Source organism: Chaetodon trifascialis, chromosome 9, assembly GCF_039877785.1.
Source record: "Chaetodon trifascialis isolate fChaTrf1 chromosome 9, fChaTrf1.hap1, whole genome shotgun sequence".
In the NCBI taxonomy this organism is placed as follows: domain Eukaryota; kingdom Metazoa; phylum Chordata; class Actinopteri; order Chaetodontiformes; family Chaetodontidae; genus Chaetodon; species Chaetodon trifascialis.
The window spans coordinates 26,720,445-26,736,421 of record NC_092064.1 but is presented as its reverse complement, the minus strand read 5'-3'; the positions used below and the strand labels follow the sequence as shown (position 1 = coordinate 26,736,421).

The 15,977-nt window shown below is 45.5% G+C and overlaps 3 protein-coding genes and 1 non-coding gene across 6 annotated transcripts; 2 read left to right on the top strand and 2 right to left on the bottom strand.

Moving 5' to 3' along the window:
* Nucleotides 1-188: 188 nt before the first annotated feature.
* Nucleotides 189-6,707, top strand: ehd2b (EH-domain containing 2b). 3 transcript variants are annotated; one of them, XM_070971016.1, is made up of 7 exons: nucleotides 189-561; nucleotides 1,706-2,179; nucleotides 2,282-2,458; nucleotides 3,478-3,575; nucleotides 4,610-5,022; nucleotides 5,126-5,290; nucleotides 5,380-6,707. In XM_070971016.1, exons 2-7 carry the CDS (start codon nucleotides 1,959-1,961, stop codon nucleotides 5,926-5,928), a joined length of 1,623 nt encoding a protein of 540 aa, XP_070827117.1. In that variant the 5' UTR covers nucleotides 189-561; nucleotides 1,706-1,958; the 3' UTR covers nucleotides 5,929-6,707. The 3 variants fall into 3 exon arrangements, with proteins under 3 accessions (XP_070827117.1, XP_070827115.1, XP_070827116.1); XM_070971014.1 differs by having other exon boundaries at nucleotides 3,478-3,602; XM_070971015.1 differs by having other exon boundaries at nucleotides 192-523; nucleotides 3,478-3,602.
* A 1,559-nt stretch (nucleotides 6,708-8,266) lies between these two features.
* Nucleotides 8,267-10,831, bottom strand: nup88 (nucleoporin 88). The gene has a single exon (XM_070970741.1). The coding sequence runs from the start codon at nucleotides 10,813-10,815 to the stop codon at nucleotides 8,656-8,658; it is 2,160 nt and encodes a 719-aa protein (XP_070826842.1). The 5' UTR covers nucleotides 10,816-10,831; the 3' UTR covers nucleotides 8,267-8,655.
* psmd8 (proteasome 26S subunit, non-ATPase 8) lies at nucleotides 10,814-14,274 on the top strand. Its single transcript, XM_070970742.1, has 7 exons — nucleotides 10,814-11,030; nucleotides 11,661-11,733; nucleotides 11,849-11,951; nucleotides 12,047-12,212; nucleotides 12,413-12,513; nucleotides 13,058-13,169; nucleotides 13,529-14,274. Exons 1-7 carry the CDS (start codon nucleotides 10,926-10,928, stop codon nucleotides 13,664-13,666), a joined length of 798 nt encoding a protein of 265 aa, XP_070826843.1. The 5' UTR covers nucleotides 10,814-10,925; the 3' UTR covers nucleotides 13,667-14,274.
* Nucleotides 14,275-15,838: 1,564 nt separating this feature from the next.
* On the bottom strand, nucleotides 15,839-15,910 carry trnap-agg (transfer RNA proline (anticodon AGG)). Its single transcript has one exon. It is a non-coding gene; the product is annotated as a tRNA-Pro (tRNA).
* Between the last annotated feature and the right edge of the window lie 67 nt (nucleotides 15,911-15,977).

Sequence of the window (15,977 nt, the reverse complement as noted above, 5' to 3'; positions counted from 1 at the left end):
GAAGGGCTAGAGGCCACAGCTGGAAGGGTGCAGCATGAGGTTGATTTATCATTCAAAATATGCATAAGGACACTGAAGTTATGTCATGTACAAAAAAAAAGACAAAGACTCCACCCAAATCATTTATTCACAGCCCCCCTGCTCCAGGTCCACGCCCTCTGACCACAGCGCAGCTCATCCCTGCCATGAACAGTGTTGCCAGGCATCCCTGGAAGAGGAGGTGTGTTAAAGTGGGGCTCGCTGTGGTGTGCCTGTGTTTCTCAGTGTTTGCATTGTGCTCTTTCAGCGAGCAGAGGAAGGATCCTTGCCAGATCTGGAGCTCATCTGAAATGCATTAAACGCTGGAGAAGAACGATCCTCTGTAATCTCGCTGTGTTGGCGCTCCACGGAGGGTTCCTATTTGCTGTCAGAGGTACACCCTTGCATGTAGCAGCAGCTCCTCCAAGAGACTGTTTTCGTCTCCTCAGGTCAAAATATTTTCCAGGCTCCAGAGGGCAGGACTGAGAGAGAGGGAGAGATCAAGGTGCTTGAAGAATACTGTGCTTTCTCCCTAACAACTTGGTAAATACTCCTTTTTAAACTTTAAACGTGGCTACAATGATCAGCTTGTAGAGTAACTTTTCTCAAATGTAGCCAGATTGTGATACAGCACAGGAAACCGAGCTTTGATGGTATTTGATGAGTGCACTTAAGCTTCTGAATTAATGAAATAGGAAACTTTGTAACTCCTCATCGGCTTCTTCAACAGTTTTCTTTCCATTTCTTCATTGGATATTTAAACATGACTCCCTTGATACTTGTTTTCTCTCATGCTATATTTCTTAAGTACAAAACTGTGTTTGTTGCAGTTGTGGTACACAAACCCACAGGGCATTTCCCGCCGTCCTTAAACTTTAGAAACTGATCCAAGAGCATTAACCAAACCTTTGCTTCTCACAGGAAGCCTGTAAAGCAGCTTTAACTCGCAGGGCTGGGCTGGCACAGTACTTCTGTATGTTATGGCGGTCAAATCCTATTTATTGTCTCTCCTGTAGATCTCCAGGGTTCGCCATTTTGACAAGAACTCTTTCCACACTGGTCTTGTGACATGTCAGGACTGTGTTGCCTATTTTTCCTCTGGGCACATTTTTTTGGATCCTTTCTTAAATAGGGTTTGTGAAACAGAAGGTCTCCACAGATGAGTTAACGCCTGCTGACACGTGTCTTACCTTTGCGCCTTTGTGTCAGTCTGCTTCTGATAATGAGTTTTGCCCTCGATTCCTCCTCTGTTAATGTAGACTATGATTAAAAACAAGTTATTCAAGGGTTAAATTAGATTTTCCATGTTCAGATTACCCTCCACAAGGGGTTTTTCTTTGCATGAACAGTTGTGCCATGCACATACTTCATGTTCCACCCAGAGGAACTGCAGGGGAACGTCTTACTCATTTCTCTCTGAAGAAACGAGCTGTGCCTGTGTAAATCCTGGCGCAGGGCTGGGTTTGCAAGTTTTCCAGTGTGAACACCAACTTTTTCCAGGCATGCACTGACAATGCTTGGCAGGCTCTGGGTGGGCCGAAGCTTACTGCAGATTCCACATCCTTACTCTAAGTTGTGGCAGGCTTTGATTGCCAAATGCAAGAACATTAAGAACCTTTTTGCCATCTGGATTAGTTTCTTCATTCGGATTAACCTCTGTTTGTCTCCTTTTCCGTCCATATCTCAGGGGATAAGAGTTATCAGTGTGGCGACTGCTTTCAAAGGGGAAGATCCAGACTTCAAACAATACATCAGCCCTATCGTTCCTCTCAGCGTGTGCAGAGGAGGTTTCAAGGACAAGTGAGCCGCATTCACATAAATACAGGAAACACCTGAAGGTTTTCCAAGATTCATCCACAGGAAATACAGCTCCGAACAACAGATTCACTCTGACACTGATTTCTGTAAGAAGCTCCCTATCATCTTGTTAGTCAATCAACATGTCGCGCTGGGGGCGAAAAAATGTGAAGAAGGCACCCGAGGTGATCCGCACTGTGACAGAAGGGCTCAAGTCCCTGTACCGTAAGAAGCTCCTGCCTCTGGAGCAGTACTATGGTTTCCACGACTTCCACTCTCCCAGTCTGGAGGATGCAGACTTTGATAACAAGCCTATGGTGTTGGTAGTGGGACAATACTCCACCGGAAAGACGACGTTCATCAAGTAAGATTTCACAGCTCTGCATTAAACGTTTGCTCAGTTACATTTTGTGTGTTAAGTGAAAACCAGTTCTGAAAAATCACAGACTATATGTGCGGCTGACAGGTATCTACTGGAGCAGGACATTCCTGGAAGCAGAGTGGGACCTGAACCCACCACTGACTGCTTCACTGCTATCATGCATGGGGAGGTGGAGGGGGTCATCCCAGGGAATGCCCTTATTGTAGACCCCAACAAGCCTTTCCGCAAACTCAACCCATTTGGAAACACCTTCCTCAACAGGTGAGAGCGGAGATTTTATTCAGCAGGTGTTGTGTAACGATCCCGCTGAGGGATCATAGATAGATATCTGTATGAAATGAACAGACTCTGTGAGGGGGGGGGGGAGCAGGGACGGAGAGATAACAAAGTTTTTTAGCTCTTTGGAATTTCAAGTCCGTGTGCCAAATTTCAGAGCTGGGAGGCACTTGCCTTATTTGTGGAAAAACGGAGAAGGGGAGCGATATCGCCCAAGAGGGTGATGAAAGCTAATGTACTCAGACAGGAACTGCAATGTACGCAAGTTCAAAGATGAGGTCAGAGGGTTCCACAGCGCCTCGGAGCAAAGACAAATAAATGAAGTCACAGACTTTGTGAGACTGAGGGAACTAAGAGGAACCTTAGCATTCAAGTTCTTTCCTGTACTCTGTTTACTATGTGGGCTGCCAGATTTCTGTGCATGTTTTTCCACCGGTATCAACCAAGAAAGTGACATGTTTTACAATGAGGTGCTGTTAGCTGCTAGAACCGTGGACCTGCAGGTCAGACGTGAAGGGAACATGCAGTGCTGCTGTTACTAGACCTCTGACGTGAAATGTCTGATGCCAGTTTTCCAGCAGAGTCCCTCTCTCCCTCGGCAGGGTGTGTTTGTGAAGTATTTGCGTCTCTCCTTTTGCTCTGACTTCCTGTCCTGGGAACCGGTGGGTTTGTTAAGCTCATAAGCGAGAGGAAGCGGTGTTGTTGTTCTAAACCACACATCGTTAGCGGGCCGTATTGTTTGATTCTGGCAGTAATGGTCATTTTCCTTCAGGAAGCCTTCAGCAAAGGCCCGCTTGCACACAATGGCCTGCAGTGGGAGGGGTGGGGGTGTGGAGAGGGCAGCTTTCAATCTGGTCCTCACATCACGTTGGCTTCTTTGATAAGAGTTTTTCGCCTGATTTACATTCTTTCCTTCTGCATGACAGTGTTTCAAATCAAACTGACCTCTCTGAACTTGTGCTTTGTTATCGTTCATGTGACTTTTCGCCTGATGAAAATAAAAGGTTCCAGTGTGCCCAGATGCCCAACCAGGTCCTGGAGAGTATCAGCATTATCGACACACCGGGGATCCTGTCCGGCGCGAAGCAGAGAGTGAGCCGAGGTGAGACAGGTGGCAAAAGTAGCAAAGGTGAGGAGAGGGCATGGGGGGGCCTGCAGAGACACACATCCCTGAACGTCAACTCACAAACTCATCTCCTCGCCACGCCTGGCTAACCCATGGGACCAGTTTACTCTGTCACAATAACGCTTGGCAGCAGGGCAAGAAAACATCACCGAGCGCGCAGAGCAGCCATAAAACCCAGATCAGGACCAGAGACAGAACAGACAAGAGTTCTGACGGCACATCTTGAAGAATGTACTGTTGAGAAATAACTATGATCATCATCTCACAGCAGTTTTTCACTTTTCTATTCATTCACGCTTTAAGTAACCCATGATTACTCAAGTCTATCTGCATGAGCCACTAACAAGTGTAAAGGGTCAGGACGTCCCAATTATGAAACATATTTCCTCACTTACCACACGTCGCAGATAGTTTTGGTTTTATCTGCTGCGGTTCTGAAACATCCATGTGTGAGATTTCTGCCTCCGCCCTGATACAACGGATGTGAATGGAATGGAATTTGTGGTGCTCACAGCACCGAGAAATGACATGTAAGAACTTCAGCATCAACAGAAAGAGTGTTCCAGTTTCTCTGGACAGTCCAAACTATTTATATGGTTAAAAAAAAAAAAAAAGTGGCAATGCAAACTCAGCTCACAGTGAAATTTCATGATGATGCTGTTTTTTTTGCATAGTGCTGTGAGCATCACAAACACTAAATTCAGAGACGGATACCTGACAAATGTGGCTATACACAAGATGAGTGATTGATATTATTGTGTTCACACAGAGAAATGACTCCCTGAATGAAACCTGGTTTTGTTAGACTTGTAGACTCATATTTTCCATATTAAAAGTCACAGAATTGTTGTTATCTTGCAGAAAGTGAAGCCTGTGGGTTTGACAGATGCAGATAAGGGCTTGTGTCTGTGTCGACCTTCTCCCCCCTCCCCCCCTCCTTTTGCTGCGTGCATACTGCACATTTAGGTTCATGAGCATCTCAGTCATTCAACCTTTTTCTGTTCAATCAGGCTACGACTTCCCAGCCGTGCTGCGCTGGTTCGCGGAGCGCGTGGACCGCATCATCCTGTTGTTTGACGCTCATAAACTAGAGATATCAGACGAGTTCTCCGAGGCCATTGGTGCCCTGAAAGGCAACGAGGACAAGCTGCGTGTGGTGCTCAACAAGGCAGACATGGTGGGCACCCAGCAGCTGATGCGGGTGTACGGTGCGCTCATGTGGTCCCTGGGGAAGGTGTTTGGCACTCCTGAGGTCCTGCGGGTCTACATTGGCTCCTTCTGGTCGGAGCCACTGATGGTTCCAGACAACCGTAAGCTGTTTGAGCTGGAGGAGGAGGATCTGTTCGCCGACATCCAAAACCTTCCTCGCAATGCAGCTTTACGCAAGCTCAACGACCTGGTCAAGAGGGCACGTCTGGTTAGGGTGGGTTTCTTTGGCATGTCGACATGTAAATGATTATTGACAGGTTGACATTACCATGTTAGTTGTGTGGTAAAAATCTCTGCCATGCTTTTCTGAATCCCAGGTCCATGCCCACATCATCAGCTACCTGAAGCAGGAGATGCCCTCTGTCTTCAGGAAGGACAATAAAAAAAAGAATCTGATCTACCAGCTGCCAGTCATTTTCTCCAAGATCCAGCTGCAGCACAACATTTCTGCTGGAGACTTCCCAGACTGTGCTAAGATGCAGGTTAGTCTGTTTGTTTTCACTAAACAGTTCAGTTTGAATTCGATTTTAAATTTACTGACTCGCACATTTTCACCGTTCCCTTTCTAAAGGAGCAACTGATGGTTCATGATTTCACCAAGTTCAAAACCTTGAAGCCTAATCTGATGGCAGCCTTGGATGAGCTGCTCTCTGCTGACATTGCCAAACTGATGCCCCTCCTCCGGCAAGAGGAGCTGGAAGCAGGTGAGCAGCCAGGTGTGCAGGGCGGAGCCTTCCTCGGGACCCGCGCCGGACCGTTCTCCGAGGGTGACCCCTTTGCCGAGGAGAACGGAGAGGGATGTGAGGAAGAGGAGGATTGGGTGGTGACCAAAGACAAGCCCAAATACGATGAAATCTTCTATAACCTCGCTCCCAATGAGGGGAAACTGAGCGGCACCAAGGCTAAGGACTGGATGGTGAGCTCCCGCCTGCCCAACTCGGTGCTGGGTCGCATCTGGAAGCTGTCAGATCTGGACCATGATGGAATGCTGGATGATGAAGAATTTGCCCTGGCCAGCCACCTGATTGAGGTCAAGCTGGAGGGCCACGGCCTACCCCCTGAGCTCCCCGCACGCCTGATCCCACCCTCCAAACGCAGGCAGAAGGGCTCCGATGCATAGACATGCCACGAGGCGCCCGGAGCTGAGAGAGACTCTTCTCTGCTGGCTGTCACATGTATGCTACTGTTTGCATTCGCTCCTTTTCCCCCAGACCCATGTCCAAATATTGTATGTGATATGTTCCACACTTCCTCTGAGACATTGGTCTTGCTCAGTGGAACATGCTGTATTTAAGTGTAAGTCAATCTATAGGGCTTACTGCCAAAGATTGTGTATTAAGAAATCACACGGGTCTGGTTGCTTCTTCCCTCTGGCCCCTCAAATTTAGCTTTTTATGATGAGCTTTAAAAATATATCTACTTGTGTTTGCTGAGCAGAAGTATTCAGCGTTTATTTTACCCAACACAGAGCAAAACTGTAAGTCCAACATTCCTTCAGTGACTCGATTGGAGCGGCACAGTATTACAGTTTGTAGGATTATGCCATTTTCCAGTCTGGACATTCCAGCAAGGGTATCTGCATTTATTTCCAAAGACTTATACTCCTCAAATGTTTGTTTATAGCATTTTAAACTCAAACTGGCAGCACAAATCTAATAACCTGAACGTGTTTCACCTCGATGCTTTACGTGACACAATTTTGTGCGTACACTTTATACATTATTTTTGTAACTGTTGTTTTGTATGTGCAGGAGCAAGACCTCAGTTTTTCTAAAAGAACATGACACGCTGAGATGAACTTTTCAACTAGACTGAATGACTGATTACTGACTACTGTACACAGCTCCACATACTGTTATACGTTACCTGTTATCATAACCAAATAAACTTCCCTGACTGTGTCTTGTCTCTTCGGTGACTCTTGTGTAAGTAAACTTTTGGACAAAGCTTGAGGGAGACGGTAACTGAGTGATTAAAAATGTCTAACATGAAGCACATGATGCAGAATGAATAATGGCGTGCGTTTCGTTTGGCAGTCCTTTTAACAAGATTTTCTTCTCTGTCAAGCTCACTTGGTCTCCCAGTGACAGACCAGATAAACAGTGAGTCACTCTCTCCCCTGCCAAGTCCCCATACCACCATTTTCTGAGACTCTCTCCCCTCGTTCCCACCATCTGAAGCTTTTTCTCTCACACACACACAGTTAAACACTGTCCATTACCCCTCATCCCTCTTTACTTCCACTCTCTCTCTTGCATGCCTGTAAGTATTTTGCTTTTTATCCTGTGTGTGTAAACAATGCGGCGTAGGTACAAATAGGCCTCGTGTCCCGTGTCGAGCCGTGTGTGTTTCACATAAGGCTTCCAGGGTTCGCAGAAGGAGGGCTGGCCTCCCCGCCTCCCTGCTCCACTCCTCCATGGAAAGAAACACAAATGAGAAACAGAGGCAGCGCAGCCCTTTCCTCCCTGCTCTCTGGCTTACAGTGACTCACATGTGAAGAATGTGGTGGGCTGGCCCCAGAGTTATTAATATCTCTTTTCCTAGGGTCCGCTAAGTCTCCTCAGGCCCATGCACAGGATCTAGACACTGTACCTTTATGAAAGACTTAACAACATCCCCCTATTTGGACAATTCCTGATCTGGACCTGCAGCACTCCACACCCTCTCCTGTGTGTTTCTGTGAGGCAGAAAAAGGGAGGAAATGTGGAAAAAAAAGTCAAGTAAGGTGACAAAATGCACGAAGGAGAGCTGAAATGCTCTTATGGAGATACAGTTTCTGGACTACAAATGAATTTAATGCTGACTTCTTGTAAATTTCCAGGCCATTTGTAGCATCACCGCTTTAATGAGTAGAATAAAAAAATCCCCACAGCAGTCTGAACAATGCTCATCTGTTACATAATTAAGCTGTGCTGAGTCATAAACCATCTGAAGCACTTGGTGCTCAAATGCAGCCACAGAGCGCTGCCACAGCGATGGGGTGAAGACCCAAACTGCAGCTGAGGATCCCCACCAGCGGCAGACATCCCCAACAATCAAGCTTACTCAGTGAAAACGGGGTCTCCACATACGTCACTCTGTGTTTACGTGGGGAATTCCTCACTAGAAAACCTGCCGTGGAAGAAAAACCGAGGTCATCGACTCTGGAGAGGGGTGACATCTGGCGGATGCAGGATTCCTGGCAGCCGACTCTGAAACTGTGCATAACAGCATCCAGCTGTAGATGGCAGACTGGAGGTGTGGAGCGCTCAGTCTGTGCACATAGGATGGTGAACCTGTCCTTTAACATCCCTTTCTCTGCTTTTTTAAATGTATTATTAACATACGTTTTAATTTTAATCTGTATATTTGCAGTGTATCAGTCAATCTGGGTTCACTTCACTCATATTGCACTTTTTAATCAAATAGCTTCAACAGTAAATGGCCGATAGTCACAAACGAGTAACAACCGGTAGAGAACATCACATTTTATTGTTAATACAAACAGTGAGTATGTTCAAAACATATCTGCTCAAAATATTTCCCACTTTACTGGACTATACATGCCTTATTCTTCTATGACTAAAGCGCTGACTTGAACCTTCACATTCAGAAACATTTATGTAAAAAAATATGATGCAAGACAAGAAGGCAAAGCCATTGTACCCCTATTAAGAGCCAAATATGTGGTATCAAAGGTGAAGCTGTATCAGTGTATATAAAGTATCTTTCAATTCAAATACCCCCTCCACACACGCGTCTTATCAAACATCAAGTAAAAAGGAAGATTTAATGACTGTATTCAAAAGAGCGTTTGAATGAGTTTCCCTAACTGTTGGCGATACATTTCTACTTATTCCTGCAGTGCTTAGAAGCTGAAGTGATTCTTAATGTCTCTGATCTGTTTCATCATGTCACCGATTTGCTGTCCCTGTTCTCTGAGGACATCCTGGACGACCCTCTTGTGATGGGCATTGAGCGCCACTGTCGTCCTGGCTGTGGGCGTGTCCTTGTCCACTTGCGTCTTCTGGTACTCCATCTTCATGCTCACCTGCTTGATGCTGTTGTCCAGGTGTTTCAGCCGATCGCTGATGGTCTGCAGCTCGTTCTTCATGTGCTTCTCGCTGTTGGACAGTATGGGTAGCTGGCTCTGCAGGCTGCCCAGCACACTTTTAACCCTGTTCATGATGGTTTCCTGGCGATACTTTGCATCTTCGTACTTGTCGGCCAACCTCTCCGCCGCCTCTCTCAGACTCATCCTCTCCTCCTTGCACAGAACCATCTCTTCCAACTGCTTGTTCTTCTGACTCGTGAGGAGTTTCACTCTTCTCTGCATCTCCTCACGGGCCATGTCCTGCTTGAGAATGTACTCCTCACTGAAGACCTGCGTGGCTCTGCTGAGGAGCTGCAGACACTCCGGAGACGGCGGTGATGTGTCCTTGTCCCCAGCCTTGAGTACGAGAGGATTGGTGGAGCTGCGTGTCAGGATGTTGCGGATGTGCTGCTCGAAGGAGTCCTCGGACAGCCCGCGTAGAGGGGAGCTACCAGAGCCTGGACCTGGATAGGAGCAAAGCAGGGGAGGGGAGGGAGGGCGAATGGAGCTCAGCAGGGGCAACAGGATGCACTCATAGGTGCTGGTGATGCAGATCATGGTGGCGCCCAAGGAAAGGTCAGACACAATCAAAAAGCCACGAACCGGAGCTGGCTGAGTAGTCAGGAGTGGCCTGGTACAAAGGATGTGCTCGACAATGCATCGCTTCTCAGCAGCCAGCTCCATGAGACTGTCCTTATCCTTCTCGTCGGACTGGAGGAACTTCTGCAGCTTCGTCACCCAGATTAGCCCCACACTGTGCACACCTGCTTCGTGGGTGCAGTGATACCTTTGGTGGCACAGAGGGTCCCTGTGCAGCCTGATCGGGCAGGTGAAATCCAGCTCTTGAGGCTCCTCATCCTCTCCTGTGGCTACTTTGAGGGTGAGCTCCAGCTCAACACACTCAAACACGTAGAGAGCCGGCACTGCCTCTGTGCCTCGCATCCACCTCTCCACTGCCCCCGTCTCCTCCTCTTCTTCAGACTCCAACACCACACAGTGATACAGAGTACCTGTTTCTGTGGCGATGACGAGCACAGTGGGCACACACGGCAGGCAGAGGATGGCACAAGCATCATAGCCATAGTTATCTTCTGCTGCGGGATACATCGGGAGGGGTCCAACGGGTTTACTCACATTCAGTCCGTTTGTCTGGCTCGTGTAGCTCAGAAAGGTCTCCCCGTTTTCGTAGAGGATGTACAGGGGGTAGACCAGCTGTTCTTTGGGGGACCGCGCTGCCAGGTGCCGGGGAGGCGGCAAAATCGGCCCGAAGTCAAACGCCACTGCGATCTCGCCGAGAGCCGCTGCATAGGAACGGCCCGGAGGTTGGACGCTGTTGCCATCTTCCGACTGCGACGCTGACAGGACTTTGGCTAGCGCTTGAGGCGACCTCAGGCTGTAAAACCTGATGGTGTTGTCGGACGTGAGCAGCACCAGGTGGGGCTCGTCGGTCTCGTCGGGGTACCAAGCCGCCTGCCGCAGATTCACCGACGGTGAGCTGGTGAAGAAGCGCTCCGCCACCGGGATGGTCTTGCAGTTGATTTCGCTCCTTCCGCCCTCGAACTCGGACCTCTTGCCCCACCGCTGAGGAAGCTCCAGCACCGAGACGCCCCGCTGCCCCACGAGCGCGACGTGGTGCTGCGTGGGGCTTAGCAACACCTGGCACACTTCGAAGAGAGGAGGGTTGATGCATAGCAACGTCTGATAGTTCCCGCTGCTGCGACTCTCTTCCGAGTTTAGCTGTCGCAGATTGGTCGTATAAAACACGCGGTCTGTGTCGTCCCACAGGAAAAAGTCCCCATCCAAACAAAAAGTGAGGTTTTTGGCGACCACTCTTTCATTTGCGCTGGATTCCAAATTCAACTTCTCTCGATTTTTTGTGAAAATACTATGGTTTGGTAAACCATCCAGCCATCGCTCCGCGTTGAATGCCGCCATCTTGACCCGCCGTCTGTCTCAGGGAAAACAGTCCATACACGAGAGTTCACGACAGCAGACGTCATTTAACGTATTACGTTGGCCGGTGTCGTATATTTTGCAGAATCACCATGGCGTTGAAAGAGACTGCAGGGCTGTATGAGACACTCAAAGCGGAGTGGAACAAGAAAAACCCAAACCTGAGTAAATGCGGAGAGCTTCTCAGCAAACTGAAGGTATAAGTCGTACATTGGATTGCCTGTTTTTAACGTTATGGCACGTTCCAGGTACACTGCCTATTTAGAAGCGCTAGCACTGTTAGCAATTGTAGCTAACTGCGCTAACTTAGGCTAGCAAGGCTAATGTTGTGTGTAGAGTTTTCTATAAACTTAAGACACACTATTGCAGCCCTTTTGGGGAAGATAACATTGGGTTCACATTTGGTAACCTCATTATCGTGTTCGGCTAAAAAGTCAGTATAATTATTTCAGGGGTTACGACTCAGGAAGCCAATCACTACGGTCACTGTTGCTAATGTTGACGTACGTTACCGTCCGCTAACGTTAATTCATTGTACAACTAACGCAAGTTTTAATCCGGAACCGACAACCAGAATAAACAGCACACGCTAGCTATTACTTAATACAATGTTATACCTCCTCTGTTAAAATTACGTTGTTGGGATGAAGTTTTGTTTTCCAAAACCCCGTGCGGTCAATTGAAAAGCTGACAGCTCGTTTGATTCTGTCATGAAAGATTAGTGCCGTCTTCTTAGATTATGTCAAAGAATTTGGATAACACAACTGACACGTTAAGTTTGTAATTTTGCAGAAAATGACACCAACCTTTGTTCTGTTTTCCTGTAGGTTTCCTTACTGGAGCTGAACTTTTTACCCACCAGTGGGTCCGCGCTCACTAAACAGCAGCTCATTTTAGCTCGTGAGTATCGGTGACAGGTCAAGCTGAGGGACATAAATATTAATCATTGATCAGGGTTTTGCAAAGTTATCAAGATTATATCCTGAAATCAGACAGATTTTTGTCTTTCTTTCAGGTGATGTCCTTGAAATTGGAGCCTTGTGGAGTATCCTCAAGAAGGACATCCCATCCTTTGAGAGATACATGGCCCAGCTAAAATGTTACTACTTTGATTACAAGTAATGTCACCTTTGTCATTTCTCATGTGCAGTGGGACATATTAGTACTCACTGTGGTTTTCTAACACGGCTCTTTCTTTATCTTTGTCATGAAGGGACGAACTGCCTGAAGCTGCCTACATGCACCAGTTGCTCGGACTGAACCTGCTCTTCCTGCTCTCACAGAACCGTGTGTCAGAGTTTCACACAGAACTTGAGAGATTGAGTGCACGAGACATTCAGACCAACGTGTACATCAGACACCCCGTGTCCTTAGAGCAGGTGCTGCGATTTACACCTTGACAAATTTAGGTTTTGATATTGTTAGCAGTAGAATTTTGGTATCTGTGCATCCAATTAGTAATTTGTACTCTCAGATTATTCATTCAAAGGTACAGATTAATTGGCACATACACAATGTCAGTAATAATTTGTATGTGAATGCCACATTAATGTTTTACATCCTCTCATGGCCTTTTCAGTACTTGATGGAGGGAAGCTACAACAAAGTATTTCTTGCCAAAGGCAACATCCCTGCTGAGAGCTACACCTTTTTTATAGATATTCTGCTGGACACAATTCGGTAAGAGTCAGTATATTGGCTATGTCTGCTATTATTTCTACACTTGTTTCATGGATACAGTGCTTTCTGAGTGCTTTATAACCAATGTTTTTTCCCCTGTGAAATAAATGTAGTTTCATGGCCCAGTGCATGTTGTGGTTTTAAAAGTTTTGGTTATTTAATACTATGGTCATGGAAAATATTGGGTTAAGTCATTAAAACCATCTATCAGGACACTTTCAGGACAGTTTTGGTCAGTTGTTTAAAACTCATTTCTAAATGTGTGTGAAGGTATTTTAAGTTGTTCGTAACCACAGCAATAAAACTGAGGGATTATGCTGTTTTACTAGTTAACTCACACTTTGACCAAATGGATGACAATTTTAACACTTTTTCCCTTTTCTTTCTGATTGTAAGTGGTAAGGTGTCTTGATATAGAAAATTATGGACTGGCTAAGAAATGGCCCCATCTCAATTTCTTTAATTTATCAGGAAGAAGGGACAATAATCTGACTTTGTTTTTTAAAGATAAATTCGACCAAAACTTTGGCCTTTTCACTTGCAGGGATGAGATCGCAGGCTGCATAGAGAAAGCGTATGAGCAGATCCAGTTCAGTGAAGCCACCCGTGTGCTTTTCTTCAGCTCCCCCAAAAAGATGACAGAGTATGCCAAAAAGGTATGTATGCTTCAATTTGGGAATCAAACTTAAATTCTATGTCAAATTTTAAGTAGTATGCAAAGATTGAAGAAGAAGTGAAAGTTTTCTGGTTTAAAAGAAATTCGCTTTTGTATTTTGATGGTGCTGGCTGGTACCTAAAACATACCAAAAGAACTTAATTTAAACTGCAGATGAGTCTGTTTTAGCAACATTTCACCTTGAAGGTGTCATTATTATTCCATATGTTTCTTCATAAATTGTAAAGATATGTAAAATGTTTGAGCAGACGTTAATAGCAGTTACAGTATGTAAGAGTCCTGTGCTGGCAGATCGTTTCTGAACAGCCATCACTGATTTTTAATCTCATTGTATTTCAGAGGGGATGGACTTTGAGCCCAGATGGCTATTACTCTTTCACCAGTCAGCAGCAGCGGACGGAAGAGGTGACCATCCCCTCCACGGAGCTGGCACAACAGGTCATCGAATATGCACGACAGCTGGAAATGATTGTGTAATCCACCCCCAGGAACACACTCAACCATGTACAGACGCACTCAGACACACACGCCACTGATCCACTGTACATCCAGTCAGCTCAGATGCAGCTTCCCTGAGGAATACGATGCTGGTGGTTGATTTGTTTCTCATGCCTCACAAATCAATTGACATTTACAGAAACTGCACCACATCTACATTTATGAAGACATTCAAGAGTTCATAAATGTTACAGTTAATTATTTTATGCAAGGAAACATTAGAATTTTATAGCAGCTGGTGGCCAAAAAATTTCATGTCCATCTACTGCATTCAACGCCTTTGGCCTCAGCTCTGTTACAACCACATGATCACCACCCTGTGACACTGAGTGTCACACAAAACCATCAACACAACACAACGCAACATTATTTTCCCCAAACACACGTTTTGTATACAGTGTTCATTTCCTCCTTAGTAGACCTCATAGAAATGTATTGCCCTTGCCTTGTATCCTAGCAACTAAGAGAATTGCCATTGAAGTTTGAGTGTTTTCTAAATTGTAATGCCTCTTCCTCTCTAGATGGTTTGTAATCCAGTTGATCTTACAATGCAAATCTTTGTCTGCAATAAACGATTCAGAGAAAAACTTCCAACGACGGTCAGTTTTCTTTACATTACAGCTCAAACTTTCATAGAAATCAAGTCATCTACAGACACCTAACTACTTTCCAAATCACTAACGTCCCTCCTCCTGCGTCTTCCTCAGTGCCAAGCGAGCTGCAGATCTTACTGCGGCGATTCAAGGGAAAATACAAGGAAGATCAAAACAGTTTGGGTTTCTGTAGTTCGACCTCCGGTCACCTCTTTGTATGAACGACACAGGTGTTTGGATCTTAGAGGCAGGAAGTTGAGGGATAATTTGTTGCTGTTTGTCTTTTGAAGCCAGATGTAGCTTCTTCCTCTGTGCCATAGAGCTCCTTTAATGTCCAAAAAACATTAAAAAGTCATCAATAAGCCACACTATTCCACCGGGTGACACTTTCCTTCTTTACCACAAACCACAGCCATTGTAGTTTATTTTGAGTCAACCCCATATACACGTCCTGCTGCCAGAGCCACCCACTGCAGCCTTATATATTACTCCACCACTCAAAATAGTCCCCAATGAATGTCCTTTTTCTTCCTGTTTTAGTCATATTTGCTCAACATTGCAACATCCAGCTATTTCAGAAAATCAGTGAACATTTTTAGAGAATGAAACTATATATTTGTGCCATATTTGACAGATTTCAGTTGACAGACTTCTTGTTCAGAGCCACAGACACAGACACTTATTGTGTACAATAAGGAAAATTTGGTCATCGGTCCTTTTCTTCCATAATTAGTACTCAGTATGAGTATTGCAGAGTAAACTTTATTTAAAAAAAGAGAAACATCACAAAAACATGAGAAACGTTTGACATCATGCTAAACAGTTGCTTCACATAAAAACATCTTAAAGCAGAAAAGAGACATTTAACTGTAAATTTGACACTAACAGCCAACTTTCTGTTGGCCTCGCACTTCATTACTGCTATTATTAACCGATTGTGGATTACAGTCGTGTTTTAGTATTTTATGTGCCTTCGCTTTGTAATACTATTATGTGCTACCACGCGACATTTGATCATGAATTTCTAGCTTTAAATGTGACTTTAGATGTGAAGAAGACGTCTATAAATAGCTTTGTGCGTTAGCGTGAGTGGCCTTCTGTCCCCAAATTGATGGAAGACGCGACAATGCCTTTAAGTGTTCATTGTAAACTCTTGTCTGTGTGCATCAGTAGCAACAGGTTTACCTCTGTGGTAACTGAACAACTTAACTTTCACACAGAGTTGAAGGAAACAAAAATGAGGAGTTTTGTTGGTGAATTTGTCGCCTTCCAAAGGTCTAAAGTGCAGGAAGCCGCGGTGCAGCGCCTCGACCTGGATCTGCTGTTTTCCCGGTATGTATCTACTATTAATTCAGCGTTTTTCTTATTTTCGGGGCCAAACTGTGCAAAGGGAAAGAAGGAGACACAATAACCTTTATTCACAGGAAGCTTTGAGCTTTTAACATCTTCTAACTGCAGTACAGAAAATATTACTGTAATACGTCTGTGATGATTACTGCAATAGTTTTGACAGTCAATCAAATAATCAATTAAAAAACAGACCATGAGAGATAAAAGCGGGCTCGTCCGGGATTTGAACCCGGGACCTCTCGCACCCTAAGCGAGAATCATACCCCTAGACCAACGAGCCATGTGACGTAGCTGGGAACAATTATATCATATTATATTATTATCACCTGTGACTGTTTAGCTGATTT

Excerpts from the sequence above, each read along its gene's own strand:
- ehd2b (XM_070971014.1), top strand. The coding sequence starts at position 1,959 with ATGTCGCGCTGGGGGCGAAAAAATGTGAAGAAGGCACCCGAGGTGATC. Across the intron at positions 5,023-5,125 it reads AGAGGGCACGTCTGGTTAGG|GTCCATGCCCACATCATCAG; the intron begins GTGGGTTTCTTT and ends TCTGAATCCCAG. Across the intron at positions 5,291-5,379 it reads CAGACTGTGCTAAGATGCAG|GAGCAACTGATGGTTCATGA; the intron begins GTTAGTCTGTTT and ends CCCTTTCTAAAG.
- nup88 (XM_070970741.1), bottom strand. The coding sequence starts at position 10,815 with ATGGCGGCATTCAACGCGGAGCGATGGCTGGATGGTTTACCAAACCAT.
- psmd8 (XM_070970742.1), top strand. The coding sequence starts at position 10,926 with ATGGCGTTGAAAGAGACTGCAGGGCTGTATGAGACACTCAAAGCGGAG. Across the intron at positions 11,952-12,046 it reads TGTTACTACTTTGATTACAA|GGACGAACTGCCTGAAGCTG; the intron begins GTAATGTCACCT and ends TTTGTCATGAAG. Across the intron at positions 12,213-12,412 it reads ACCCCGTGTCCTTAGAGCAG|TACTTGATGGAGGGAAGCTA; the intron begins GTGCTGCGATTT and ends TGGCCTTTTCAG.